The sequence below is a fragment of the Coturnix japonica genome, chromosome Z (assembly GCF_054131305.1).
Source record: "Coturnix japonica strain WE chromosome Z, WE-NBRP24, whole genome shotgun sequence".
Classification (NCBI taxonomy): domain Eukaryota; kingdom Metazoa; phylum Chordata; class Aves; order Galliformes; family Phasianidae; genus Coturnix; species Coturnix japonica.
Window position 1 is genome coordinate 73,249,869 of NC_140702.1, and position 27,841 is coordinate 73,277,709.

At 48.5% G+C, this 27,841-nt stretch overlaps 1 protein-coding gene and 1 long non-coding RNA gene across 15 annotated transcripts in view; one reads left to right on the forward strand and one right to left on the reverse strand.

Annotated features, from left to right (window-relative positions):
- LOC107305712 (uncharacterized) lies at window positions 1–27,483 on the forward strand. 9 transcript variants are annotated; one of them, XR_014939507.1, is made up of 5 exons: window positions 1–80; window positions 338–440; window positions 4,340–4,415; window positions 4,546–4,593; window positions 10,594–10,730. It is a non-coding gene; the product is annotated as an uncharacterized LOC107305712 (long non-coding RNA). The 9 variants fall into 9 exon arrangements; XR_014939508.1 differs by lacking the exon at window positions 10,594–10,730 and adding an exon at window positions 8,190–8,325; XR_014939509.1 differs by lacking the exons at window positions 4,340–4,415; window positions 4,546–4,593 and adding an exon at window positions 27,260–27,483 and having other exon boundaries at window positions 10,594–10,780.
- Window positions 11,233–27,841, reverse strand: part of ZBTB7C (zinc finger and BTB domain containing 7C) — a 93,887-nt gene continuing 77,278 nt past the window's right edge. For all 6 annotated transcript variants that reach the window (XM_015848221.3, XM_032441324.2, XM_085529296.1 and 3 more), the window contains 3 exons: window positions 24,500–24,616; window positions 17,784–18,983; window positions 11,233–14,808 (listed from right to left, as the gene is read on the reverse strand). In XM_015848221.3, the coding sequence (XP_015703707.1) occupies window positions 14,196–14,808; window positions 17,784–18,967 (1,797 nt within the window). In that variant the 5' untranslated portion in view covers window positions 18,968–18,983; window positions 24,500–24,616 and the 3' untranslated portion in view covers window positions 11,233–14,195. The remainder of the gene's footprint in view (window positions 14,809–17,783; window positions 18,984–24,499; window positions 24,617–27,841) is intronic.

Here is a 27,841-nt window from a genome sequence, read left to right on the forward strand (position 1 = left end):
GGGGCGGTTGAGCCTGAGAAGGGGCAGTTTGTGTGTCGCGTAGTGCGCATGCGCACAGCGGTGTCTGTGGCGTTAATGGGGTGAGGCCTTCAGTTGGATGGGGGTAATGGGGGGTGAGGGCCCGTCCCTTCAGAGCCCCTCCAGGACCCCCTTAGACTCCAGCCAAAGCCCCCCCAGAGACCCTCAGTGCCCCTCAGCCCCAGAGTCTCCTCAGAGCCTTCCCTGTGGTTGACCCCTAACATCCTTTAGCCACTCCGCAGATGCCTTCTCCTCAGAGCATCCCTATTCATTTGGGTTGGAATAGGTAAAATAACCCTATTCATTTGGGTTGGAATAGGTAAAATAAGCCTCGTTTCTTTAGGAGGGGAGAAAGCAAAAGAAGCAGACAGCATCAGGGCCGTGAAGCTGCCTGAGAAGCATGGCGGCTATGGAGGAGCCAGGTAAGGTGTCTATATTGTCATCTATAACTTCAGCTGCCCTAGAAAGCTCTTCCATCCATCCACATACCTTCACCCTCAGGTTCTGTGCCTCCTCTGTTACCTTGTGTTGAAGCTGGGTGTTGCTAGATGCTGGTAAGTCAATGCAGTGCTGCTCAGCACATCAGTGTGGTACAGGTGGATGGCAGTCCCGTTGGTGTATGAACCTGCAGTGAGAGGAGCATCAGCATCTCAAGGAAGGGCTCTGGGGGTTCTCCCAGGGATCAACGCCTTCCAGAATGACGTTCTCATGGTTATTTCCCAGCCGCTGTTTCACCTGTCGGGCTGGAAAGAACAAAGGGAGTAATCTGTGATCTAAAGACAACATGATGAAATGGTGATTGGCTGCGCTGTGTGTTAACTTCTCAAAGGCTGTGAGCAAATCCCCGAAGAGATAAAAGAAAAAAAAAGCGATATCAGATAAGTTGAAAGACACCTGGGATTTCTAAATGACTGGACACTATCAGATATCAGCGTGATGATGAAGACGAGCACCAAGTGCATTGCCAGGAAGGCAGGGCCTTGGAGACAGGGCAGATAGTTTCTGCTTTGAGATCATTCTTAGCAGTGTGTCAGAATTATCTGTTCTATGGAAAATAACAAAAGAGAGAGATCCAAACAGTTTGGGTACAAAAGGATCAGCCAGCAAGCTCAAGACAGGGAATAATGTGTGGTGAAAGTGACTGTGAGTCCATGGAGAAGCACTGTGAAGTGTTCCCAGATTTCTTAAACTCATTGTATTGAAGCTCTAGCATATCCTTCAATAAGAGCTTTGATTCTTACATCAGTGGTTGCAGTGCTGCTTCCACACAATCTTCTCAGTCACAGCAGCATGTAGTAGACTAAATATGTGCAAAGGAGCAGTCTTCCTCCTTTAAAAAACTCCGAGACTTAAAGCCGGGAGCAGCAGCCAAGTACATAAAAAGACATTTCATTTTCCTGCTCTTCTTTTCATCTTTTTAGTAATGAAAAGTGTCTGAAATGTTGAAGCTCTAACTTGTTCACTACCTCTTCCAAAATGCAGAAGTCTGTTTCCTATACTGCATAAATCACTCTAGTTTCAGATCAGGCTCTTAGATGATTTCAAAGCAACGCAAAAAAGAAGCAAAAAGCACAACCCAACAGTAAAAAGGAGTAGTCACACAGTGCAAAGAACTTGGTGGCCTCTGACGTAAGCTTGTCAAAGTGGAATTAAGAAGTAATTAGTGTAAAATAACACGCTAAAAGCAGAGACACATTCCTGATGTATAAGAGCGCAAACTGGTTGGTGTTCCTGTTATAAAGTACATCTGTCAGATGTTATGGAGCTAGACAAGGATCTTTATAACTGACATCTCCTGGATGAAATTCGTAACACAATCAGAAGATTTATGTATTTATCATAGAATGGTTTGTGTTGGAAAGGACTTTGGAGACCATCCAACCCCCTGCTGTATGCAGGGACACCTCCCTCTACACCAGGTTGCCCACAGCCCCATCCAGCCTGGCCTTGAGGGCTTCCAGGGATGGGGCATCCACAACCCCCTTGTGCAGCCTGTTCGAGTGCCTCACCACCCTCACAGTAAAGAATTTCTTCCTAATATCTAGTCTGAATCTACCCTCTTTCAGTTTGAAGCCATTTCCCCTTCCAGCTTTCCTGTAGGCCCCCTTCAGGCATTGGAAGGCCACTGTTAATTCTCGTTCTTGATTTGCATGGCATAATTCTCTTGAGTAAATGATGAAACTATCTTAACTTATCCATATATCCTCACAGCCAGTGACTAGTTGTTCTACTCTGCCCTGAAATGGGTCAGGAATTCCATACAGTCAAGGCAGTAAGGTCGTGATAGAGGAAAATTACAAAGGCTCGGTAGCTCAGATGCAATCACAGACATTACACATACTTTAAACTTGGTCATCTCAACATCATGGCAGTCTCCTGGCTTCAAAGCCTCAGCTTTATGCCTAACTGTAGGTGTGGTCAGCCAGTGCCAAGGAACTTCTTACACCTCTTGAACTCAAAACACTTTAATTATGGCCTTAAGTTGCACTGGGGGATGTTCACATTCGATATTGCAAACAGTTTCTTCTCTGAAAGAGTGGTCAGCACTGGCACAGGCTGCCCAGGGAAGTCACTGTCCCTGTAGGTGTTCCAGAACCATGGAGACATGGTCAGCAAATGTATGTTGGGGTTGGTCATGGGGATCTTGTAGGTCTTTCCAACCTTAGTGATTCCGTCATTCTATGATTCACCCTTCTAGCAAGTGCCTGGCTGCTCTCAGCTGCCCATGGCCATTGCAAATAGCATTTCTTTCCTTTGCCTTCCTGATCTGTATAGATCTGACATGCTTTGTGCTATCAACATCTCTGGTTTTTGTTTTGTTTTGTTTTTTCTCAGGTTGTTCGACCATCATTTCCTATTATCCCAAAGACAACACCATTTGTAAGCTTGTGTCCTTCAGTTTGGATTAGCTGAAGTTGATTAGAAACACATTTATGCTAACCCCAAGTAAGCCATCGTTAAAGTGAAATAGCCTTGTTTACAGAGAGATTTACACCCGTTTATCTTTATTGACTTAAATAAACAAGAGTAATTGAGAGGAGGCCTGGGGGACAATGGCTTTGTTTCTGACTTAATGGCAGGCCTCAGTCCAGCAAGGATTTGTGTGCACGCTCAAATCTGTGCAGTGAATGGGTCTGTTCAAGGCATTGGGATCAGTCAAAAGAATAAAATTCAGCGTAAATGCAGTCATTCATTTGTTGGGTTTTTTTTTAATTTTATTTTTCTCTTTTTTGCCATTCCTGTTCCCTTCTTCTGTTTTCATTTTTCCAGCAAACTGAAATGAATTCATCATCACACTGAAATCTGCACAATAAAATAAATAGTTGGTGCCTCCCTAGCAAGGATCAAAATAAACCAATTTATGCTGTGATCGGTTATTGCAATACAGTCTGCTTCTGTTTTACCCTGTGTGAGATGCACTGTGCTAATTAAGCATATGTTTGTATAGATTAGTCTCAATGAGATTTACCCCACTTTTCTACACCATCTGTGCTACATCAGTAGCAGAGTTGGAAGTGATTTCTCCATATATTTTCTCTATTAGTTTATGAAGTATCTGGAATCCTTTGAGATAAAAGTTTTCTTCATGTTATTATTGGTCTTGCAAAGCTTTAGCTGCAAATTTTGAATATTTGTGCTTTCAAAAACTGGTGATTTAAGACAATATCACTTAAATAGGTGCTGCTATTTTGATGAATAGCACAGATAAAGCAAGCATTCAGAGAAGCCGCAGAAATCTCCCTTGCTTATTTTTATTTCGAGATATAAAACATATATTACTGTTAGGCAGGTGGAGACATCACAAAATAAAAATATGGCCATAATAAGAAACGAGGCTTTAGAAATACACTGGGACTTCATCTTTACAAAACTGCCGTTCTGTTTATTTCTGGTCTCAGCATTTGCCATGATGAGTAAATAACTTACTCAAAAATCTCCTCCCTTCTCACAACACTTAAACCCAACCAATGGCTTCTGTTTATTGGGGAAGGGGACAGTTGAGCCTCTATTACCTGGCTCTGCATTGCAAGGGTCAGGCTGAGTTGGGAAAAGGGAAATCCACTCTCTGCAGAAGTAAATGTTCCCTTGTTTTACTTACAGAGTGCCTTTCTAGCAACACATACAAACTTATCTCCCACATGGTGGAGGATGTTGTCCTGATCCCATGTCCTCGCTGCAGGATTTAAGTCACTAAAAGTTTAAAAGTCAACATTTAACCAAAATCTTCAAATTTATGACCAAGACAGACCATTACAGTCATCTCTATGTTATTTATTTCAAGGGCCAAATCATTTCCTCAATAGAATCCCTTTTTTTCAAGCTCACAACCTCTGCAGCTCAGAGCTACTGCTCATCAGTTGTGGAGAAGGCAGCTCATCTCCATCCATGAGCCTGAGGTGGGAGAAATCCACCAACCTGGAATGAAAGCAAGAGCATCTCTTGTTTATTTGCGTGGAATTTGTTTTGCTTCAGCTTCATGCCATTAGAGCTCATTATGCCTTTCGGGGGGGGGTTTCATTTTGCTAGACTCATGTCCATAAGAAGACATCTCCATTGCATGTAAGGATTTGACAGGTAGGAGAGAATTACGTCTCAGTGGTTTTCTTAAACGAATGAATGAATGAATGTCTCTCACTGCAAGGAAAGTTTCCATACTTAAACATTTATTCCAAATACTCTTTACTTCTGCAATGTCTTTCATCAAAGTATGGAGTCTTAAACTTACATTTAAATACATTGTATAATAACACTTCTCTTTTTAGGACAAGGCAAGAAAAAAAGGTCAAAGAGAGTAATGCTCAGTAATCAGGAAATCACAGCATTGCAGGAGTTGTAAAAGATCTCGAGAGATCATTGAGTCCAACCCCCCTTCTACAGCAGCAAGCGTGTAGTATGTGTTCATTCCAAAATAAAGCAGTTTCCAAGTCTACAGAAGCAGTAATCTGCAGCAGTTTGTAATCAGCAGTACCTGGAGGCAAACAGTGCCATTCCTGAGAGTCAGTGCCTTGCTACTCAGCCTCTGGCTTGAAGGTCAATGCAAACAGAGCAGTTTGGATCTCAGACTCAGCAGTGCATGGTATCAGAGGCATTCCAAGGACCTTGTGCTTTCCTTTACATAATTAATGCAAGTATCTTGCACCAAGTAAGGATTAAATGCAAGTTTTGGCAATTTTAAGGCAAGTCTTCCTTCAAACTCCAGCAATTCTACGATTCATTTCTATTATACAGGTGATAGATGTTAGTGCTTTTGCAAAGCAGAGACTGACCATTTTGACCACATGAAGCCCCAAGTGATCCTCATGAGTGGCGTGAGAATGCAAAGCCTTGAAGGACCAGCAACTGAGTGTAATAATTAGTGTTAAGTTTTGTGAATCTCAGCTTGTATTTGGGCCAAAAATGAGGGAAAAGAAAACCCTTTTGGAGCTAAAGGAGGCAGAAGAACCAATAAAGAGTTAGAAGGGGCCTTGAAGATTACAGAACCATGGAATGGTTGGGTTGGAAGGGACCTCAAAGGCCCCCAGCCCCACCCCTGCTATGGGCTGTGTGCCCCTCACCGGTTCATGGTGCTCAGGGCCCCATCCATGGGGTACCCACAGCTCTCTGGGCAGTCTGTCTGGAAGCTCCTTTTCAGGATATCTGTAATTCAGAAGCAGAACCCATCTGATTGAGCTTGACAGCTCAGGCATTCCAGGTGCTCTGTGTAGAGTTCAGGGCTTGTAGGCTGGATTTTGCAATACAAAACACTCAGCATTACGGCTGACTGCACTGTCTGGGGAGGGAAAATCAGTCTGAACTCTTTCCACTCTTAAGAAAGACAGTGAGACATGCCTTGAATCCAGTAGAATCCAGTATCATCCTGCCCAAGAAAATGTTTGTCTTTATCCTAATGCCTATGCTGATGGATTCCATGTAGGAATTGCCCTGTCCTGCTGGTGCCCCAAAAAGTGACACCTGGAGGGTTTGGCTGCTGTCTGATCACCCCTCCCTGGCTGCCCTCTTCTCATCCTTTTACTGCTGACACTGTTATTTCCCCTGGAGCTGGAGGAGAGGTGCACGTAGCATCTCACCACCCTGTGTCCTTGACAGCCAACTGTCATCCTCCCCACAAAGCTGCCTAGATGCGGCGATGTGCTGTCAGCTTACAGAGTGAACAAAATGATAGGGGAGAGTATTTTCTTTGCGAATCCTCTTTCAGTCATCGTATTTACAGTTTACAATTCCAGACAGGTAAGACTATCGCCAAGAAAGAATCAAACCGTTTCCTCCCATCTCCTGACTTCATGCCTTACCTTGAGCACTGCAGCTGGTGTGACTCCACACCATTACATGGTTCCATAATGGCCTCAGCTGGAAATGCTGGTGGGAATATTGGGTCATCCAAAAAAGGCAGTACCTGAAGAGTCTTTTGACTTCAGAAAAGGATATTTGGAGCGTGTTCTGGTCTGTAATGTCCGAAAGGAAAATAAATGCAGTGCAGGATTTGCAAGGCTAAATGTGCTCTATCTTTTGAGAGGTGCTCAGTGCCACCCTCTTATCCCTACAGGTGCATAGGGGCAGTGGAGACACCAGTATCAGGGCTTTCCTTTTCCAAAACAAGATGGAAACATGAAAATGTTGCTAATGGTCCCTGGCCTAATGTAGATTCCAAACTGTACCCCAGGCTATGCTGGGAGTGTGCAGCTGGAGAAGGGCTGAGCCTTGATCAGGTCCCATGGCAGCAGAAGAGCATGTCTGGGTTTGCTGTGTACAGTGGACTTTCCTTCCTCCTTATCTGCATCTACAGGTCCTGTAGGGTCTTTCACATTTGTTTTGCTGCCATTTGCACCAGCAGTAGCGAGCTATATCTGCTGGTTTTGTCCCTTCATGTTCTCCATATGAGATGGAGGAGATAGTATGCAGTTGTAGGCTGGGGATTACTCTCTTCACAAAGAGTCAGTAATAGTTAAATAAATGATATGCCATAGTGTCCTCATGCTAATAATGCTAATTCCAGCGACCGGGTTTAGAAATGGGATTAAGGGGGATTATACCTCATCTAATGCCTGAGTGCTTGTCTGTTCTCCTTGGCTCCCAGTGTGAGCTCTGGCTGTTTCACACACACACATAAAAGATATTCCAATGCCAATCCTATCCCTACCTATGCCCCTATGCCTACCCTTATCCCTAACCCATTGGCTGAGAGCTGGTAACACTTCAACAGCTGCCCTAGCAACTTCTCTTCTCCAAGGCATCCCAAACTACTTGCTTCATGTCTCTGTGTGATATTCAGTTGCTGGGATGTGACAATGAATGTGAAGTGGCATTCCACTGCCCCGGAGTAGTGTATGGGTTGGACATCAGTGAGAAAAATTGGGTGTCATCATGCTTTTCCCTTGTCCATGCAAACGACACTGAAATAACCATTTAATTCTCCTCAACCAGGACTCACTTTGCATGGAAATAACTCAAATAATTCATCTCTTCACCTACTGATGATGAGGAGAGGCAGGCAGCATGTCAAGGATCTCCACAAGTACCAGTGCCTTCCACCACCAATGGAATACACAATCTTTTGGGCTGGAAGGTCTCTGCAAGGATCATCTGGTCCAACTCCTACAATGAACAGGGGCACTTATTTCTCAGTCAGTGTACTTAGAACCAAGGTCTGGAATACTTCTCCCCCAGAAAATCTTCAGAAGACATTTTTTAGTTGGTTTCATGTTGTTGGTGTCTTTTGTTTCAATGAAATTAATTATTGTTTGCTTCAAAGTTTGTAATTATCAACCCAGAGGAGTCAGTGCTAGTGTGCCTGCAGCATTTGCTGTTAGGAGAACAGGAAAGAGAAAAGAAGAAATGAGATGTTTTGCTCAGTTATATCCTGGAGATGAGCACAGATGCAAATCAAAACACAGCAGTGGAGGAAGACCCAAGGATTTAGCAGTTCTGAATTAGAAAGAGGATTTCAGCCATGTACTTCAAGTCTCTAATCTTGAGTGAGCAATAATCTAAATCCACCTAATAACAATGAATGAAATTAGAGTTCAGTTAAGTAATTACCCCCTTTTTTTCCTCTATCATTCAGAGCAAGTCCATCTTTCATTAAACTCCATCGGAGCGTTATGTTAAATCTCAATGATATTAACTATTGAATTTTAAATACTTGGTTGATCAACATTTGTGTCTTTTTTCAGCTTTCAGCGCTAAGTGAGCAGAGGGAGTTGGAAAAGTAGAGAAACGGATTGAAGCTGTGCTGAGGAGCATTGGACAACAGAACGTTTGGATTGGAGGGGACCTTAAATATGGTGAACCATGGGATGGTTGGGTTGGAAGGGACATTTAATATCATGTAGTTCCAGCTCCACTCGGGTTGCCTGAAAGAGGTTTGCAAATGATTTTGAGCTTGGGGGAAAAGAAAAATCATAACCTCAAGGAATGGTTACCCAAGGGGTGTGCCTAGGGGATGGTGCCCATCCCAGGGGATGGAGAGTTGAGAACACTGAAGAAAAAAGCAGAAGCAGAGAGGAAGGAATGGCAAATAGCATGCGTGAAGTTGGAAGGTTTGGGCAATGCCAGTGTTGTGATCTCAGTGTTTAGGCCCTGACACACACTGAACTCATGAACTCATACGTCTGTTCTGCCAGCACAGAAGGGCGTTCTCCTGGAGGAAGAAGTGCACAAACTCTTGTGTCTTCCCATCTGCAGAAGCTGAGTTTTTGGGCCATGTCCTAGAAGATGAGGGAAGCTTGAGGACTCTTAACCAACAACTGCTGCATTGACTCTTCTGTCCCAGAAGCTTCCAGCACAACCAGAGACCTCACCACCTGTATGACAGCTCTCAGCATGAAGCAAGTTGAAATGCTGCTTGGCCACATCTGCCAGTGACAGTTACTGCCCCTGTCTGTCCCTCTCTTGATTCCAACTTTTGCACCTATCTGAGCTCTTGGAGTTACTGACCACATCCCAGCTGACAGTGAACATCCACCCAAGAGCAAGGATGCATTCACGAAGCCTAGGAGAGGTCAATGTGTGACTCAAACCCCCTCAATAGCAAACATTCCCAGTGTCACCCTGAGCAAGCTGCCCCCAGACTGGGATGAGCCCACTGCCCTGCTGGCCCCCAACCCTGAAATTAGCTCCCAAACCCCTCCTACCTCCTCCTGTCACAAATCCCATCACACCCTCAGAGTGATCAAGCAAAAGCAGGCAGGCAGCATCCCAATCGATACAGCTAATGTATGCTCCCATGCCGCAGAGCCTCAGATTAAGCCATAATCCCCTCTGCAAAGATGGATCAAGTCATCATTTCCATTTTACAAAGAGAGGAGCGAAGGCAAGAAAGCTCAGCTGCTTCCCAGGAGGAGCTCTGCACTCAGCGCTGTGCTATCCCAACGTCTTTCCCAACCCATTGCATGGTGCCACTCACCCCATAGCAAGGCTGCAGGAGGTGCAGAGCCCTCCAGCCCCTTCCTGGTGACACAGGGACAGATCAGCATTGTCCCATGTCACTTCTCAGAGCTTTGTGAAAATGCTGGGTGTGTGACTTATTTACTAATTGTACTAGAGTCCATGTTGGATGGAGCCCTGGGCAACCTGACCTGATAGGTGGCAACCAGCCCACAGCAGGAGTTAGGAATAGATGCTTGAGGTCCCTCCTGGCTGCTCATTTTCCTCTCCAAATAACCGCTCCCATCGTGTTTCATGTGGAGTGAGCATATGGGTTGGCATATGGGGAGTTAGAGCAGCAGCTGGTGCAGAGCCATGGGTGTGTGGGTTGCAACATCCCCACTGTGTGCATCCCTCCCCATCTGGGGATGTGCAGCCAGACTGTACCTTGGGCCCCTGTGATGGCAAGGGATGCTGGAGGCACAGAACCTGCCATAGAACAAACCCTAAGGTGTTTGTGTTTTACACCCTGTTTGATCTCTTGTTTTCTTGCTTTTCTTCCCTCCCCTTGGGCCAGAGATGCATCTCCACCCTTTGGTGAGCAGGGGCTTTCTCCTAAGGTTAAAGAATCATAGAACCATAGAATGGTTGGGTTGGAAGGGATCTTGAAGATCACAGGACCATAGAATGATTGGTTTGAAAGAGACCACGCCAGGATCAAGTGTTTCAGCAGCACATCCTAAGTAATACCCACATGCTGCAAGGGAGCCATGAGACTGTGCCTCAGTTTCTCCCCAGGAATATGAAGCCTTACAGTCTTTTCTTGCCATAAACATCCCATCAGGTGTCTTAACTTGGTTGGTAGATGCAGTAGGACACGATGGAGAGCTGTGCCTGCCCCATACAACTATGAGCACAAGCCTATGGGTACCGGTGACAGCCGATGTCCCCAGGCCACCACACGAGGGCAGTGCGGGTTTGAGCTGCCGACAGCTCATAGAGAGAGAAACCGTGAAGGTTTGAGGGGTGGAAAAACCCCAAACTGTGCGCTTAGGGCACCCCTGTTTTCCTGCGGGCTTCATGTGAGGGCACTGCGCCCATCATGCAATGCCACCATCCCACGCCATCATTCCCCATGTCCCAACCCCACAGCAGCACAAAGGAAGAACACGGAGCCACTCACTGCTTCAGTAACACTTTATTTTCCTCCAGGGGTGTAAAATGTGCAACAGGGACATCTATAGGATCGCCACTTCGTTAGCCAAGGGGAGTCGTGACCAAACCAGAGAGGGAAACAAGAGATCTGGTAGCATTCTGCCAACAGCCCACAGTGCAAGTGGTGTGAACCATCAGTTCGACGCAAGAGAACAAGGAACAAGAAGGCATTTCCACGCCACAGGTATGTTCCCTCCAGCCAGCTTGGTGGCACAGCTCCTGGGGCCAAAGGGGCAGAGAGCAGCGGGGCCACGGGGCATCTTCTGCAGGAAGGGCTTTTTGTCTTCTTCCCCTTTTCTCTATTTCATTTTTGCACTTGGGAAGGAAGGCACACACAGCCCAAAGAGGTGCAGGCTGTGCCAAAGGATGACAGCAGACCCCACAAACCCAATCGCGAGGCATTCCCAAAACAGGTCTCCCTATATTTGCCTCTTGCTTCCCAAAGTGCAAGCTTCCTTCCTTTCTTTTTCTTTTCCTTTTTTGCTCTGGATGCTCCAGCAGATAACAGCAGCTGCTCGAGAGCAGAGTGCAGCCGTATGTTGCTGCTAACAAGCATCTCCCAAAGCTGGTTTTCTTCCCACTATTCCCCTGTGCCTGATTAGCGCACGGCTCCTCCGAGCGACTTTCACATTTTCATTTCACCCTCCTCTTGAAAATCTTTTTTTTTTCTTTTTTTTTTCCTTTTTTTTTTTTTTTTTTTTTTTTTGACATTATAAGTAAACCAGAATATGAGATCGGGTTGAAAACCACACAATTTAAAATATAAAATGAAAATCTCACTCCTTGAGGTGAAGGCATCGACAGGATGCTCAGCACCACGTGAGCTGCAAAGCCAGATTTGAGATACCAGAGCTCTCCAAGCACTTTAGCTCTCATTGAGGAGGTGGTGGGGTTTGTCTGGCCTGGAATCACTCTCCTGCCTGCTTCCATGCAACCAATGGATGGAGATCACTTGGCAGGCAGAGTCATGGAATCACTCGGTTTGGAAAAGATCTTCAAGATCATCCAGTCCAACCCATCCCCACCATGCCCTCTAACCACGTCCCTAAAGATGAGGACACCTAAAGCTGAACGTTCAGCACGGAGGTGTCTCAATAGGCACAGGGTGCCTGTTCTATAGTGTGGAATTTGAACGACATGGAGTGGGTCCCACTGCTGAAACCCACAACCCACACTCCAGGCTTCTGCACCTCTTAAAAACAGCATTAAAATAACGTGGGAATTTTGCAGCTTTTTAGCTGCAGTGTGAATGATGGGCTCACAGTGGTGCCCTCTGTCGGGACCTGCCACAGCTGGACCACAGGACATGGGGTAAGATGACCAAGGACCACCTCCCTGTGAGCTGCATAGAGCCCTACAGCATTGAATCACAGAATCACAGCATGGCTTGGGCTTGAAGATTACAGAACCATAGAAACATGGAACAGTTGCTTCGGAAGGGATGTTAAAACCCATCCAACTTGGCCTCAAGCGCCTCTAGGAATAGGCGCCTTCCACAGTGCTCTGCTGCTCTGATGGCATGAGGATGTCAGCCCCACAACACGCCTGCCCACCAGAATACCTGTGGCCTGGAGTCACCACCGTGTGCCACCATCATAGGGTTTGCTCTCCTCCACCCACCCACCCCAAAACACGCTCCCAGCTCTGCACAACCTAACCCAGCAGCAACGCGGGAGAATCAACCTTAACTCAATAGTGGTGGCCATCAGCATTGCTATGCCAGCATCCCCATCCAGTGGGGGGCTTCAGATCCTGTGATGGCTCTGGATTTCCAAATAGATTTGTACAGATGGAGCCGAGGTTGGGGGTGAGGAGGGGGGGCAACTCAGCTTCCTCAGCTTGGCGAAAGGCAAGAGCACCAAGACCTGCTCATAATTCAACGGCATCAATTCACAGACTTTAATAAATAGGTAAAATTCTTGCTTTTTTAAGAAATTTTCATTCGCTTTCTAGCTTCGATGAAAGTTAAGGGTGATTGTCCCGTGAGTAACTAAGGCAAATTTATTGGTGTGTGTGTTTCTCTCTCCTTTTTTTGTGTTTTTTTTTTCTTTTTTCTTTCCCCCCGGCCCTCCCCCTCCCCCCTCCCCATTCTTTTGTACATAAAGCAATCACATAAAAATAGTTATAAATAGAAAAAACTGCAAATGTTTTCCCCCCATAGACAAATAGGAAAAAAAAAAAGGGAAAAAAAAGAAAAACCACAAATAAGGACAAAAAAACCCAACAACAACAACAACAAAAAAAACCCCAACGTGCTTCAAGTTGTTGTAGATCATACAGTACTCAGCATCTTTGGATATTTTACAACGACTCCAAAATAAACACCTGAAGGAACCAGTCCTCGACAACACGTTGCCGCATGGGAAGTCGACACAAGAGTTAGAAGAAATAAAAAGAGACAATGAATGTTTGATGCAGCTTCAAAAGGTTTTCTTTCTTCTCCCCATACATTTGTCTCCATTACTTCCCCATCCATTTCAGAGTGGAACCATCCATGGGGCAAACCAAGGACTGGGTGGAGATGGACGGAGGTCCCTTCATTCCCTTTCATTTGTTGAAGTGAAGGAAAGGAAAAGCCACCCATTTTTAACATCTAGATCTGAGCCAACTAATGGTGAACATGGATGATTTCTACTTGCAGGCAAGTAGACAATCACATCTACAAGAAATCCCCAGTGGCCCCTTCCCCGCAAAGCCCCCGTGGTGCCAGCAGCAGGAAAACTTGTGCATCGGGATTGCTTCCAACCAGCATTGCAGATTCAGGGACACCCGGGTGTTTTGTTGAGTTTTGTCATCAACACGTGGGTAGGAATTAGACGGAAGGGTGAACTGAGGACAAACACCCACGGTCAGCAACGGTGAATTCTCAGTGAGCAATCCCGAATCTTTGGTTTGAAATGATTTTCATTTCAGAGTTCTCTCATGGTTTGTTTTTTTTCCCCCAAAGCTCCGGATCAAAACTGATTTCTGATTCTCCCACAAGTCTTCCTTTACCTTTTTAAGCAACTGAAGTGAAAAATGCTCATAAATGAGGTTTGGTTCTCTGCATGAAATCAAGAAATGGGGAAAAAAAGAAAAAAAAAAAAAGAAAAAAGAAGAAAAGAAATAAGCAAAATATCCCCTTTTCCACCCAGATTCCACCTGGGTGATACCAGAGCCTTTTTTTTGTTTGTTTGTTTTTTGTCTTTTTTTTGTTTGTTTGTTTGTTTGTTTTGTTTTGGATGGTTTAGGACTAACCAACCAGGATCCCCTTCAGAACTAGTTTTGTTGCTAGAGTTAGGAATTAACTAAAAAATAAAACAACACAAACAAAAACAAAACAACAACAACAACAAAAACAAAACCAACCAACCAACAACTCCCAAAAGTCCTTTTTGACCCAAATGGTCAAGGAATGTAACATACCAAACCCAAGCCTGGACGTCTCATGGGTGTCCAGTGTCCCCCAAGCAGGGAGTCCCTGGGATGGCCATGCCCCATGCTAAGGCAAGTGATGTTTTGGGAGTGCTGAGGACAACAGCAGCCTTGGATGGAGCCACCAACGTAGGGTGACCCAACCCGGAGCGCATGGTGGAGGAAGGCAGCAGCCCCACCATGGCCTAGTTGGTGGCCTCTGGGATGGGCGCCATGTGGCCCAGCCCTGCCAGGCCACTGAACCCCGTGCCCCACGGGTCGGCCAGAGGGAAGAAGGGTTGGGCCGCCAGGTTGTCGCTGTGGCCAAGGGCGAAGGCAAAGATGCCCGCGTTCCGCTCCATGTCTAGCTGTGCTCTCCGCAGCAGCTTCCTCTGGGTGTCCTCCAGCTCCTGCAGGCTGAACGCCGCCTTCGTCCCGCTCATAAAGTGCTCAGGGCTGGGGCCAGGAAGGCACATGGGAAGGCCGCCCACCTCCTCCAGGGCTGGCGGCACCATGAAGGCCTTCTCCACCGGTGGGCCACTGGGCCCAAAGAGCAAGCCGGCCGCCCGCCATGCTGCTGGTTTGCGGCCCCGGCGCGGTCGGGCCATCCGGCAGCTCTGCCGCTTGACGTGGCGGTGGAGGTGGTCGGAACGGGTGAAGCTCTTGTAGCAGAACTCACACTGGTAGGGCCGGACGCCCGTGTGGATGCGCATGTGGTTTTTCAGGTCGTAGTTGTGGATGAATTTGGCGTTGCAGTGGATGCACAGGTAGGGCCGCTCTCCCGTGTGCTTCCGCATGTGGATTTTGAGCTTGTCCTGCCTGCAAAGGAAGAGAATTCAGACTCATCCCCACAACGTTCTGCGGACCAACCCAAAGTGGCTCAGCTTGGGAAAAATCTGACAAACCCACCCTAAACAACCCAAACCATTTCTATGGCTTTATGCTTCTAAGGAACCTTTGATGGCCTTTCCAACCCGACCACTCCATGGGTTCTGCGGATGATGACTGAGGTCACAGAATCATAGAATCACGGTGTTGGAAAGGTCATCTAAAGGCCATTTGATCCCACTGCCCTGCAATGAACCACAACACCCACAGCTCCATCAGCCCCATCCAGAACAAACTTGGGTGTCTCCGAGGTTGAGGCACCCAACACCACTCCGGGCAGGTGCTTCAACTCACACAGACAGAACATAGAATAAATCCCATGCATAGATGACCACATCTGGCCGCTGGGTGTCTCCGCAGCCCGGGTTTGTAGCTGGAGGCTGGCAGCACCGAAAAGGTTCAGATACAGGGGATGGCGCAGCACCTTCCCCCCCACCTCCTCTCCATGGCATCCATCTGTAAAGCTCACCTGTTTTTTAAGGTGGGAAGCAACAACGGAGAGCCACCAGAATATTTTCCTAAGCTGGCAGCCCAGAAATTCTTTATTTTTTCCCCCTTTTTTCATGTGTATGTGTGATTTTTCCTTCTGCATTCTGCTGAACTCACAGCTGAGGGACACAGCTGTAATAAGGAAAGCCGGCTGCATGTGAACTGAGCCATAACACATAAGAGAGGTCTGTTTCTACATGGAAATTAAGTGAATAGCAAAGTGGGAGAACTCCACTGAATGCTTTCAGTCTGATCATGGGTTTCAGTCTGATCTCCATTGTTTCTGCAGGCACAAAAGTCCCACCAAGAGGAGTCTGGAAGCCTCTAAGCAGAGATATGGGACTCCATGAAGGATGCAAAGAGGTGTCCCCAGCAGCAGAGCCACTTGGTCACCACCTGTAAGGAGCCTGTTTGCAGCTTGTGCAGCGCTCTGGAAGGCAGAAAGAAGCACCTCCATGGGGCCAGAACCCAGGATCCAAATGAGAAGCTGTGAAAGATGCCATTATTCTGATTTTAGAGAAGCCATGTTTCCCCTCAGCCCCCCAAAGTGCTGAAATCAGTTCTCAGAAGCAGACAAAGCAGCACAGAAAATTGCAGCCCAAATGGATAACGCTCAGTGGAGCTGCAGGCAGATGGACACAGGGTCACGTAATGGGAATTGTTGGGAAATGGTAATGAAAAGCAGAGCTCCCAGCTTCACCTATAATAGAATTTAAACCCATACATGCCATGTTTAACCTCACAGGATTGCTGTTCCTAAGAAACACACAACATGCCAGGGCTGAAAATCCTGCATACAGGGTGACCATGGTGGGTGCTCGTTTCAGCTGGGTGCTGTTTGGGGCAGCCATGGGGTGCAATGGAGGATGCTGGATAAAGCAGAGGGAGAAACACACCCTCTCTGTGTGAACATCCCCAGTGCAATTGCATTAGGAGAGCGATGAGGGTTCTGCAAGCTGTCACAGCACGAATAATGTGAACAAATAACGTTAACCTTTCAGGCTGCAATAGTTTCTCCTTGAGCCCTCTGGGGCTGTCCTGGTGGGAAAGCTGAACTATTTGCAGTGTTCTCTATAGGGCTCGAGCAGTGCACCGCAGCAGACCAGAACCTGAGCAGCCTTTGTTGAAACAATTAACAAGCTATTAAATGAAGTCCTGAGGGCAGATGGCCCTGGGAGTGAGGAGCAGAAGAGGCAGACCCTGGCTGTGAAGCCCCACAAAGTGGTGGTGATACAACCCTCACTCCTATCAGATTTTGGGAGCTGTACACTACAGTCTCCACCAGGGCTTCTTCCCATTATCCCCATGATGGGAATGGTGTCAGCGCATCGTAACACAGAGGTTGCCGTGCTGATGGAGAGGAGCATGGAAACTTATTTTTGGGAGCATGGAAACATAGTTCTGCTCATCATCTGCATAAATTCCACTTGAATGTTATCACAGAGCTGAGAGAAAAAAGAGGCTGAACACGAAGCACCCCAGGGGCCCGGCCATTGTCACCAGCTCCACTTTGCCCACTGTATTATTGTCCTCTGGCTCAGCCTAATGGGGCTCACAGCCAGGAGCTGAAGCACCATCCTCCTGTCAGAAAGCTTTATTATTATTATGGTAAAGATTGTACTCATTAGATATTAATTATACCCAGCGAGAGCAGGTCCAGGAATCTATTTGTCTCTGCTGTACAGTTAAATGCGCCCAGACATTCAGAGCAAGCTGCAGCATGACATGTGCATAGCTCTATTGGAGCCTGTTCCAGTTTTTCACTTCTGAGGGCTCTGCTGGGGTGCAGAGAGGTGCAGTGGTGCCTATCTGTGAGCATCCTGGCTTTAGGGCTGGTCTCACCCTATGTGCAGCACCCAAGCCATGTAGGCTGATGCAGAGATGTCAGGGGGTGCCAATGGCAGATGCAACAAATCCAACCCTTGCAAACCAAACTGTAATCGTTAGGATGGCTCCAGCCTCAGAAAGCACAGACACTGTTGTAATCAAACAAGTGCAACTTGATTGCTGCCTACAGCAACACCAAAATAACGCACAAGCCCAAACTAATGACTTCCCTCCATTCAGTGCCCTTCCCACTCAGCGCATCTCCCAGTACGGTAGGGATGAAGCTCCCTTGGCTTTTTGGCCACAAGCTGCCATCTGTTTTCCAGCTCCCTCTTCTCCCACTGTGCTAAACGGCAATGAGATTGAAAATACCCCATCGGTTCCTTAAGTTTTGTCCTGTGAGCAGCTATGATCTGTAGATCACACTCACCAAAAAGGGTGAGTTCATTTTCTTTCTCTCCCTCTTCTCCCTCCCCCTTTCTCAAAGGGACAGGGACAAGGCCCTGCTCTCTCTGCCATGTTTCTGGGGACAAGAGGGACAAACAGCTCCAGAGCCAGCCCCCACCACCCCCAGCATGCCGGGTGCACACCTGGTAAAGCGGACCTCACAGATAGTGCACATATACGGCTTCTCTCCTGTGTGGGTCCTCATGTGCCGGGGCAGCTTCCCGGCCCCCATGATGACTTTGTTGCAGATGGGACACTGCTGGGATGCCTTGGGTTTTATCTTCCTCTCTTCCTCCAGGGGCCATGGAGGAAAAACTCCTCCAAATTGGGTAGCGCTGAGGAAATTGAGATAAGCGCTGTAGTCGGTCTCTGCCTTAATGTGCCCTAAGGGAGTTGCTGGGGTGTTGGTAAACATGTCCTTGAAGAAGTCATTAGGGAAAGGAGGTGGTGGCAGCTCTTCCTTCTCCTCCTCCTCCTTGATCTTCCTCTTTTTGATCACCAGATCCAAGGGGCCACTGTCTATCTGCGGCTCTTCGAGTTGGGGAAAGCTGCTGAAATCACCATTCCACAGATGGGGGAAGAAGGGAGGAGCAAAAGGAGAGAGGGCTGGCCTCCTTTCTGGGATGTTTGCCTTGGGGTACAAGTTTTCCCTCAGCAAGGACTCGATGGAAAAGTCTCGTATCACACCCAAGTGTCCAGAGGAGTTGTTGGCCGGGTAGTGATTTGGAAAGTCTTTAGGTGCTTCGGTAAATGCTTCTTCAGTAAGATCAGACTTGGAAGGGCTTTGGTGACAGCTTACTTCTTGGCCATCAGTCAGGTTCTCCTGATTGACAAAATCTTCCACTTCTTCCTCCTCCTCCTCCTCTTCCTCCTCATCTTCATCTTCATCTTCATCATCATCTTCGTCCTCTTTGTCATCTTCCTCCTCCTCCCCTCTGCCAGGCCCCATGATCTCCAGGCAGACATTGATGATGCACTGGATCTCCAGCATCTTGGCAGCACTGAGGATGTGCTTGACGTTAGAAGTGGTGATGGTGAGGGTTGAGGTGTAGGCAAACTCGAGGATGGCAGAAAGTGCTTCAGGCTTGACAAAGTCAATCTCGTAAACATAGGGCTGGTCAGTTAAAGTGCCAGTAGTGAAGAGTTTTTTGAAGTACTTGCTGCAGGCAGCAAGGACAGAGCGGTGGGTCCGGTACTCCTGGTCCTGGACGATGAGGATGACATCACAGAGGAGACCATCGTGTCGCTGTTCATTTAGACCACACAGGACCTCGCTGCTGTGGTTTGGGAATGGGATCCCAATAAGATCTTCAATGCCATTGGCCATATTCTCATTTAGTGCCCTAGGACAGGACAGAACACAGACAGCAGGACATGAGCAGGAGGTTCCCAATCGGTAACACCAAAACAACCCTGTCTTCCCATTGTGTCCTCCTCCCCACTGCCCCACTCCCACCTCCACCATCACCTGCTTCCATCTTGTCTCTGCAACACCTTTAAACTCTTCCAAGTCCTCGGGGATTTAACTCTGCTTTCCTCTCCCTTGCTTCCTCTGTCTCCTTCCTCCTCGGTCCCCACCCTCTCCACCTTTCATAACCACAACGTGCTTCTCTTGCACACCCTTCACCCAGGAACCTTGTGCAACGAGTCCCTCCCCATCGTGGTTCCTGCACATCCTCCCACGGCCAACATCTTTCCAGGCACACATTGGATCTGCTGTGTGGGGAAAGGGTGATGCTGCATTGCTTCACGTTGCTGAGTGTTGGCTCCTACACCTCCAACAAGGGACTGTGCAGGAAATGCCCTCCCATCCACACAATGCTTTGGGCTCCGACTTCACCCAGGAGCTGTGCTTGCTCCAGTCCCATCCTTGGACTTGTTGGCACAGGACCAGGTGCTGCAGGTCTGGAGGTTGTGTCCAAGGACTGAAGATGCAGCTCTGCATTCCCCAGCCTGAGCATCAGCTCCGTGCTAATTATGGCTGTTGTCTGAAACAAATTGATTCATTACAGCGTGCTGGGATTCACCATGTTAACCAGCTACGCCAGCTACACTGAAAATCTCCTTCTAAATTGCCCATAAATGAGAGCAAATCTGATGTGCTCTCCAAGGTGAGTGTAGGATCATAAACAGTCCCAGAGCCAGGGAGAAGGAGATGATTTCCTTTCTAGGGTTCTGTTGTGGTTCTGTTAAGAGAAGCACTCAGGAAAGCCAATAATTTCACAGGATACCAGCAAAACTGAAGGTGATTTTATCTCATTTGGATAGTTTGGGGTGGGTGGAAAGCAAGACAACCCTGGCAATTTGTTTACCTACATTTGCAGAGAGGGCATTTTTCCTCTCCCGCATTCAGGCTGAGAGGTGACCTTGTGGTTCCCATGTCCAGGGAAGGACAGCTGGGCTGGGTGGGAGCAGAGCCTTCCTCCAGCTGCCTCCTCTGCCTCCTCCCAAGCCCTTAGAAATCCCAGCATCCACAGTCCCAGAGTCTGAGGACAGATCTCACCCCCACACATGAATCCTGATCTGACCGCATGGAGTTAGTGTGTTGAACATCCCAGCCACCCCATCCTGCTGCAGGTGAGGCAGCCAGCAGGATCCCAGCTGCTCTGCTCATCCCCATTCCTTTTCCATGCCAACTCCCATGTCCGTGGTGCTCGGCACCCGAGGGACTGACACTTTGGTTCTGCTGCTACTTTTCATTCCCACTGCTCTTTCCTAATCCCCGCAGCCAGGCTGCTCTCCTTCCTCCATCCACCAGCCCCACAGTGATTTTCGCCCCGGGTTTATTTGCACCTTCCTAATGAAGCAATTAAGATGTGCATGCGAGATTACCCTCATCTGTCAAAATAGAACAGCTCCTTTCTGTCAGATACGCTGATTTGCACAGCTCCAGACCTGGGATGCTCTGTGTGAACAGGGATTCTCCCACCCCACTGATGCCTTGGAAAGGCCCTTTCCCCCCTTCCCATGACTTATCAACCAACAGGGAATGGGGGGACCGCAGTGGATGTCTCTCCCAGCACAGTCCCACTCACTCCATCCTCAGAAGCTGGGATCCATAAACGTCACGTTGAAGGGCAGGAGGATGTAAAAACCAAAAAGGCAAATATTTCCCTGAGCACGCCTCCCTGCTGAACATCTTGTCTCCAGCACAAGGTGTGATTTAATCACCCGCCCTCGCACCCAGCGCTTCTCCCTGCGGCTGGAAGGTGGGGCGGTGAGGCTTCGCCTCCACTGCTCTGCCCCAGCATTGAGCACCCACCGCTGCCTCCCTGCAGGGGAATCATAGGATTTCTCAAGGGGATGATGGACAGCAGGCCCAGGGGTGCGGTGGGAGGGGAGCAGCTCGATGATGATATTGCCTGCTGATGGGGAGCGGCATTGCCCCTGGGACAAACCCTGCCTGGGGACAGTGAGACTGAGCCAGGAAAATGGATGATAATAGGATTCCCCACCCATAATGAAGCACCCCCACCCCCACCCCCCCAAAAAAAAAGAAGAAAAAGAAAAAAGAAATGTTGGTTTTTGCTTAGATCTAGACAAGGTAGACAAGGGCAGAGGTTTCCAAGGTGATGCTTTTGTGTGAGGAACGATGCAAACAGGGTCACGCTGACCAGGAGGATGCTCAGAGCGAGGATGGGAGGAGGCACTGTGGGCTGCTGCTGGAATGGGGAATGGAGTTTGGTCACATAAATAACACTTCGGGGATTGAGATGCTGCTGGCTCTCCAGTGCTAACTGGATTTTCCAGTATTAAGACTAATCTTGGGATAAAATCCTTGTGCACACCAGGATCTGCCCGTATCAACAGCTACCATCTCCCCGGCACGCTGAGCCTGTGGGAGCCCTACACACATCACTCAGTATCGTGGGGTCTTCTCCAACCTCACAGATTCCATGATTCATCAGAAGGCAAAATATATAATATCAGAAGGCAAAATTTGGCCCCATCAGGGAATCCAAAGTAAAAGGGGTTGGAGAACCCCTTCAAGCCCATCAGTGCTGTACTTTACATCAGCTGTACTTTAGCACTCCTCTGTTTTAGAGACAGCCATTCTTTCCCGTTTCCAAACGCCATACAGAAAATAAGTGACAGCCCTGATGACCCTCTATAGGATCTGGTTGCGATCAGCTGCAACAGGAACTGCACCCACCCCAAACCCATGCGGGGTTTAAGTTAAGACTGGGAGATTTCTGGTTATTTCTACTGGCGCCATATTAAAACCAGCCTGAAAGCCCCAGCATCCCGTTAGATTTACACCAAGGTCCCAGCCCAACCTGGGCAACACTTTACATCCAGCTTCTGGGCTCCAGGACAAATTTTGGGGTTTGGACACCCAGATAATCCCAGTGGCACCCAGCAGCCCCACATGTTGTAGGATCAATATTTCTGGGGTCCCAGATAAAAGCAAACAGGATTTCAGGCAAGAGCAGAGATCAGCTCAGTGCTTCCTATAATTGAAGGGCTGCGTTTCTTCTTTCTGGCTTCTTGAAATTACCCAGCACACTTTCCAGTTTTAGAGTTCATATAAATCTCCAAAATCAGGAGCTGTGGGTCACTGTGGGCAGCAGCTGGATTAGATCCGAATGCCATATTATGGGGCCATCTCTTGTGCTGAGAAGGTTTTGGCAAAGGGGGATCCCAGTGATAAACGAGCCTGAGCAGGCAAATAAACATAATTACTGGAGCTGTGTGGACGGCACAGCCCAGCTCCAGATGGTGCTTCGGGGGCTGCACCAACTCAGTGGACAGGGGTGAATGAATTAACCATGGTGTGGGAGAAGCTGCTATGGGAGCAGGTGTGGGGTGTTTGCATCCAACACGGATGTATGCGTTGTGTTGGAAGGGACATTAAAGCCATTCTGATCCAACTCCTGTCCCCCGTCATAGGATCACAATGTGGTTTGGAAAGGACCTTAAAGCTCACCCAATTCCAACTCCTACCACAGGCCAGAACTCCTCTCACCAGTTCAGGCTGCCCAAAGCCCCATCCAAACAACTTTGAACACCTCCAGGGATGAGGCATCCGCAACTCCTCTGGGAACTTGATTCCAGTCCTTGCAGCCCTCACTGTCAAACATCTCTTCTTAGGGACCTTAGAGGAACCTGCACCTCCAGCTAAATAGGATGTGTGTATGGGATAATATATCCTACAGGCATACAATATTACCACTCCAGTGGGGATGGGTGCTTCCTTCCAGCACAGCTTTAAAAATAGCAAGAAAAACACCAAACCACCCCATTTCCTCCCATTCTGAGCTCTCCTAGGCTCACCCTGGGGCAGCCCCTCCATTCCTCACCACAGCTAGAGAGAGGAAAAGGAATTACAACAAAAAAACAACAACAACAACAAATACCAATAAAACCAACACAAAAAAGGCTCCCATTGAGCGGCGCACGCACTGGGTGGGTTTGCTTCCTGACAAAAAACAAAATACACGATGGAAAATGTGCCCGACTCAACCATGGAAAACTGGTTTGGCTGCCGGCCTTCAGAATGGACAGATTGCAACGGGACTGGGCACAGCCTTACTGCAATAAATACACCCATAGAGATGGGAGGGTCAAGGTGGGGGTCCCAAAGAAGCAGGGTGAAAGGAGAGGGAAGCCTTGGAGCCGCTCCCTGTTTTCTTCTCCATCCCAAGAGAGAAATGCCAAAGGAAGGGCTCGGGGAGTATAAATATAAGGGTCGGAGCACACGGAATGAGAAGCAGATGTGCGTGGTGCTGCTGCCCGCCTGAGTCACGGGAGGGTGGGGAGGGGGGAAAGGGGGGGATCGCTATTTTGGTGCTGGGCGTGGGGTGAGGGAACGCAGCGAGGAGCTGCAGCGGTGCTGGAGCAGGATGGGGACGGCTGGCAGCAGGTATGGGCAGGCTCCAACATGGGGCTGACAGCCTCACCTCACATGGGGGGGGGGATTTTCCTGCGAAATCGTGATTTTTCCTGCTTTGTTTCTAATTGCCATCAAAGCCTGGAGCCCTGTGTGTGCGGCTGTCTTGCTATGGCCAGTGCAAGGCAGCTCCCGCAGGACACGCAGTGGGGAGCAGAAGCTGCTTTGCACAGATTCCTTCCTGCAAGGTGCCTCTGCAGAGCAGTCCTGCAGCCTGCAGGAACTCTGCTTGGTTCTCTGCACGAGGAGCAGAACCACAGAACCATGGAATCATGAAGGTTGGATCCCTAAGATCCCAAAGCCCAGCCCCAACCCACCCCACCATGCCCACTGACCACGTCCCTCAGTGCCACATCTCCTTGGTCCTTGAACACCTCCAGGGATGGGGAATCCACCCTCACCCTGTGCAGTTTCTACCCATATCAGTGTCCTCACAGTCACGCTCAGTCCCTTCCAACCAAACCATTCCATGGCTCTACCATCTTTAAGGTCCCTCCCAATCCAACCATCCTATGGCCCTATGATCTCCAAGGTCCCTTCCAACCCAACCATTTTGTGATTCTATGACCATTTTCCTGCAAAGCCACACTTTTCTCTCTCTCTCATCACTCTTCCTGCCCACGTGAATCTCCAAGGCACACAGATCCCCAACCCCAGGGCTGAATGCTTGCAGAGGAAACATGAATCTGTAGCAAGGACAGCTGGGGAAGGAGACAGCACTTTCATCCAGACTTCTGCCATGTGAACCCAGCAGCTAATGAGCTCTCTGAAGACCAGAGGTAGCAGATGAGCATAACCTCACCGTGTGGCCGGGCACTGCATATCCAAAGACAGCTTCCTGTCTGAAGGGGACAATATGATCTATCTCTCAAGGTACGGAGCAATTTAACTGCAGATCGGGGGTCACAGTCAGACCTCATTTGTATCTCATCCCTTCCTGCAAGCAGAGCCCCTGGTTTCTGTACCAACCTGCTGGAAAGCTGAAAAGCAGCTGAATTAATTGTCCTGGTCCTGCAGATGTGTGCGCGTCAGCAGGGCCCAGCTTGGGGAAAGCAGCCACAGCCAGTGGGAAACACAAGGTTTAACCTGGAAGAAGCAGAAGAAAAGATCTCCTGTTAGACAGCTTGAGCACGTGGAGAAATAGCAGACCATCAGTAGGGTTAATTGTTCAGCTGGTGCCAGCAGATAGGTTGGGTGAAGGATGCTCTCCCCCAAAAAGAGGGGAAATCAGGAGAAAAGGCTCTGATCTGCAAATAGAGCTCTGACCAGCAAAGAGAGCTGCTCTCAAAGCCTGTTTGCTTTGGCTGCCCTGGACTCCAGGCAGCTTCCAGCTGGGATCCAGAATTGCTGATGGTGTTTGGACTCCATCTGCACCCTCCCATGACGTGAGGAGGCATTCGGGACGATGGGCAGGGATCTTTTTGTTTTTTTCCCCTAACAACTATATTTACTGCTCCATTTTGAACTCGCCGTGCTGTCATTACGATGTCAGCCTAAATTACACGCGTGATAACTGTGGCATAAATGCATGCACGAGTTCACAAAGGCTTTACAAGGAAACATTTCCCAGGGACACTGGAGCTGCTCACATGCCTGGACTCAAAGGAGAAGTCCAGAGGAGACTCAGGATTAAAGGCCACTGCCTGTAGCCAGCTCTTAGCTGCTGGGCTCAACAGATGAACTTTATGCATTGGTTGGGCTTCCCTGGGGTAAGTGTGTTCTTATTCCAATGATGTCCAAGGCCACGGATGGGGCCTGGGCAGCCTGAGCTGGTGGGGGGCACCCAGCCCATGATGGGGGTGGGGGGAGTAATGGGGGTGCTGGAGGAGGATTTTGGGTCCCCTTCAACCCAACCATTCTATGGTTCAATGACCTTCCTTCCCAGTCCAACCATTCTATGGTACTGTTTCCCCATCATTTCTCTGCCTGTGTTTTGCATTTCACTGCTCAGATATGTTAGTCTCTGCTTACATGGATTATTCTCTATCAAGGAGCTAAAAGGCCACAATGAAACATGACACCTGGAAGTCTACCTCTGCATCCACTCATCCATCCTCTCATCTCCACCATTCCTAATACACATCATATTATTTCACAAATGCCGCCCATCAGACAAACAACTCATTCTCCCCATTTGCCCCATGAAACTCACCAAAACGTTCCCAAATACCTTGCACTCCATGTTGTTTTGATTTTTGGGTTTTGTTTTTTGCATCTTTTTAGGTTTTTTTACCTTACATTTTCATGTGCATGCACCTATCTCCATTAGTCTCATGGGCAGGGAGGGACCCAGCACCTCACGAGCGCTGCACTTCAAAGCAGCACGCTGGCATCAAACAGGAGCTGGGGCTTTCCTCGCCCAAGCTGGCACTTCAGCAATGTTTGCAATTGCACTCACAGCAAGTCCTGACCACTGCCTCTGTTTGCAAAGCCCGCCCTGAGGCCGCTGCCAGGTGCTGGGAGCATTGCTGGCATTCCTGGGGAGCAGAGGGGTGCACTCCCCCTTGCAGATGGCATCACCATGGAGCTGCTGCATGTTGCAAGCTACAGCGCTTTGTAAGCCCCAGCACCCCAGCAAGCCTTATGGAAGCACGCTGTATAGGAAAACATATCATCCAGTGCAACATCCTCTATGGCATGCACACAAATTGCGTGCATCAGAGAATATTTTCACAGCACTGTCTTTCCTTCCATTTATTTTAAGGAACAGAGTGTGGTTTCCTCTTGCTGCATTTCTCATATGACGCTTTAAAAATAAAACCTGAACCACTGTCAAACCAAACAGCTTCTTGCCCCAAAAATAAACAAAAAAGAGCTGCTTTTATGGCGAAGCCATCGGGAAGGAGAACACACATCCCCCTGTGGCTGCGCTCACACAGCATTAAAGCAAAACTCAGCCTGAGGTTGGCATTGACTTGCAGTTATTGGCAGTGATGTGCAGCCATTGACAGCGACTTGCAGCAGTGTGCAGTGAGATGCAGTGATTGGCAGCGATGTGCAGTGACTGGCAGTGCCTTGCAGTGATGTGCAGTGATTGGCAGCCCATCCCTTCTGCTGCTTCACACTGCCCCAAGCATGGCATGCTCAGATTTACACACAGAGCTGGGCAACCTTAATGGCAGCAGAGCAGGAGCATAAATCTGCAGCCAGCTCCAGTCCACAGTATTCTGAGTGCCACGGAATAAGAATGAGGCTCCGTGGCAAAAATAGGGCTGTGTCCTTCTGCACAAGGAGGGAGTTCTGAGAGCACAGCAATCAATAACCATCCCAGCCATTTGCCTGTGACAGCCTTAGGAGAGTACAGGGGAGACCCAAGGGGTCACTTAGGAGATGGGGAGGTTGCCTTGCTCTCCTGCCCAACCAAAAGGCACACGGATGGCGAGGATCCCCTGGACACATATAATTATGAGGAGCCTGCAATGAGAAACTGCAATGAATGGCCAGCCCTAAAAGAGACAACTCCTGCCATAAAGCAGATAGGGAGGAGAAAAGGAAAACGGCCGTGCTCTGCCCTGCTTTACTAAACAGGCAGATGGGACCGGTATTTCTCCTCTGAAACTTTAATGGGGAGAATATGATTCTGCTGCGAGCGTGTTTTATATGCCTGGTGATTAAAGAGGAAGGGAAGAGCAGAATTTATAGAACTGTGGAACACGGAGGACAGCTTGCTGGCTGCAGTGCTTCTTTATTTTCTTGTGATTCCTTTTTTATTCTTCTTTTTGCTTCCAGGCTCGTGAGAAGGTGATGGATGGGCGGCAGTGGAGGCAGAACTCCTTTTGTGCTCACAGGGCAGTGCTGCAGCACAGACCGCAGCAGCTGCACAGAAAGAGGTGTGCAGTGCATCCCTGGGCTCCCTGCACTGCTCCTCTGCTTTGCAGCCATCACAACCCCCATCCCCAGCAGCCATTGCCATGGAACTGACCACTCTGGGGCACATTAAATGCCTTGTCATAGCCACGTGCTTTCCAGGGTCACCTGCTCTTCTTTCTGCCTCGATAGAAGGAAGGTCTCTTGATGTGAAGTTCTCCAGGTTGTTATTTTTTGTCACCTCAGGGCCAACCTGACGACTCGTCTCTCTGTGGAGGCTGTCAGCAGCAGTGTCACTGGTACCGCTGGTTTCTGTGCCCACCAAGACTTGGACCAAACACTGTGCCCGTTTCACGTCAGTCACCAACCAGCCCGCACTTGGCAAAAAAGGCAAGCCCATCTCAGCTATGCTGCATGACTTATGGCTGTGGGCCATTCTCCTCCCAGCCTCCGAGCATCCCCGATGTTAAATCTTGCTCCTCTTTCGCTCGGCTTTGCCATGAC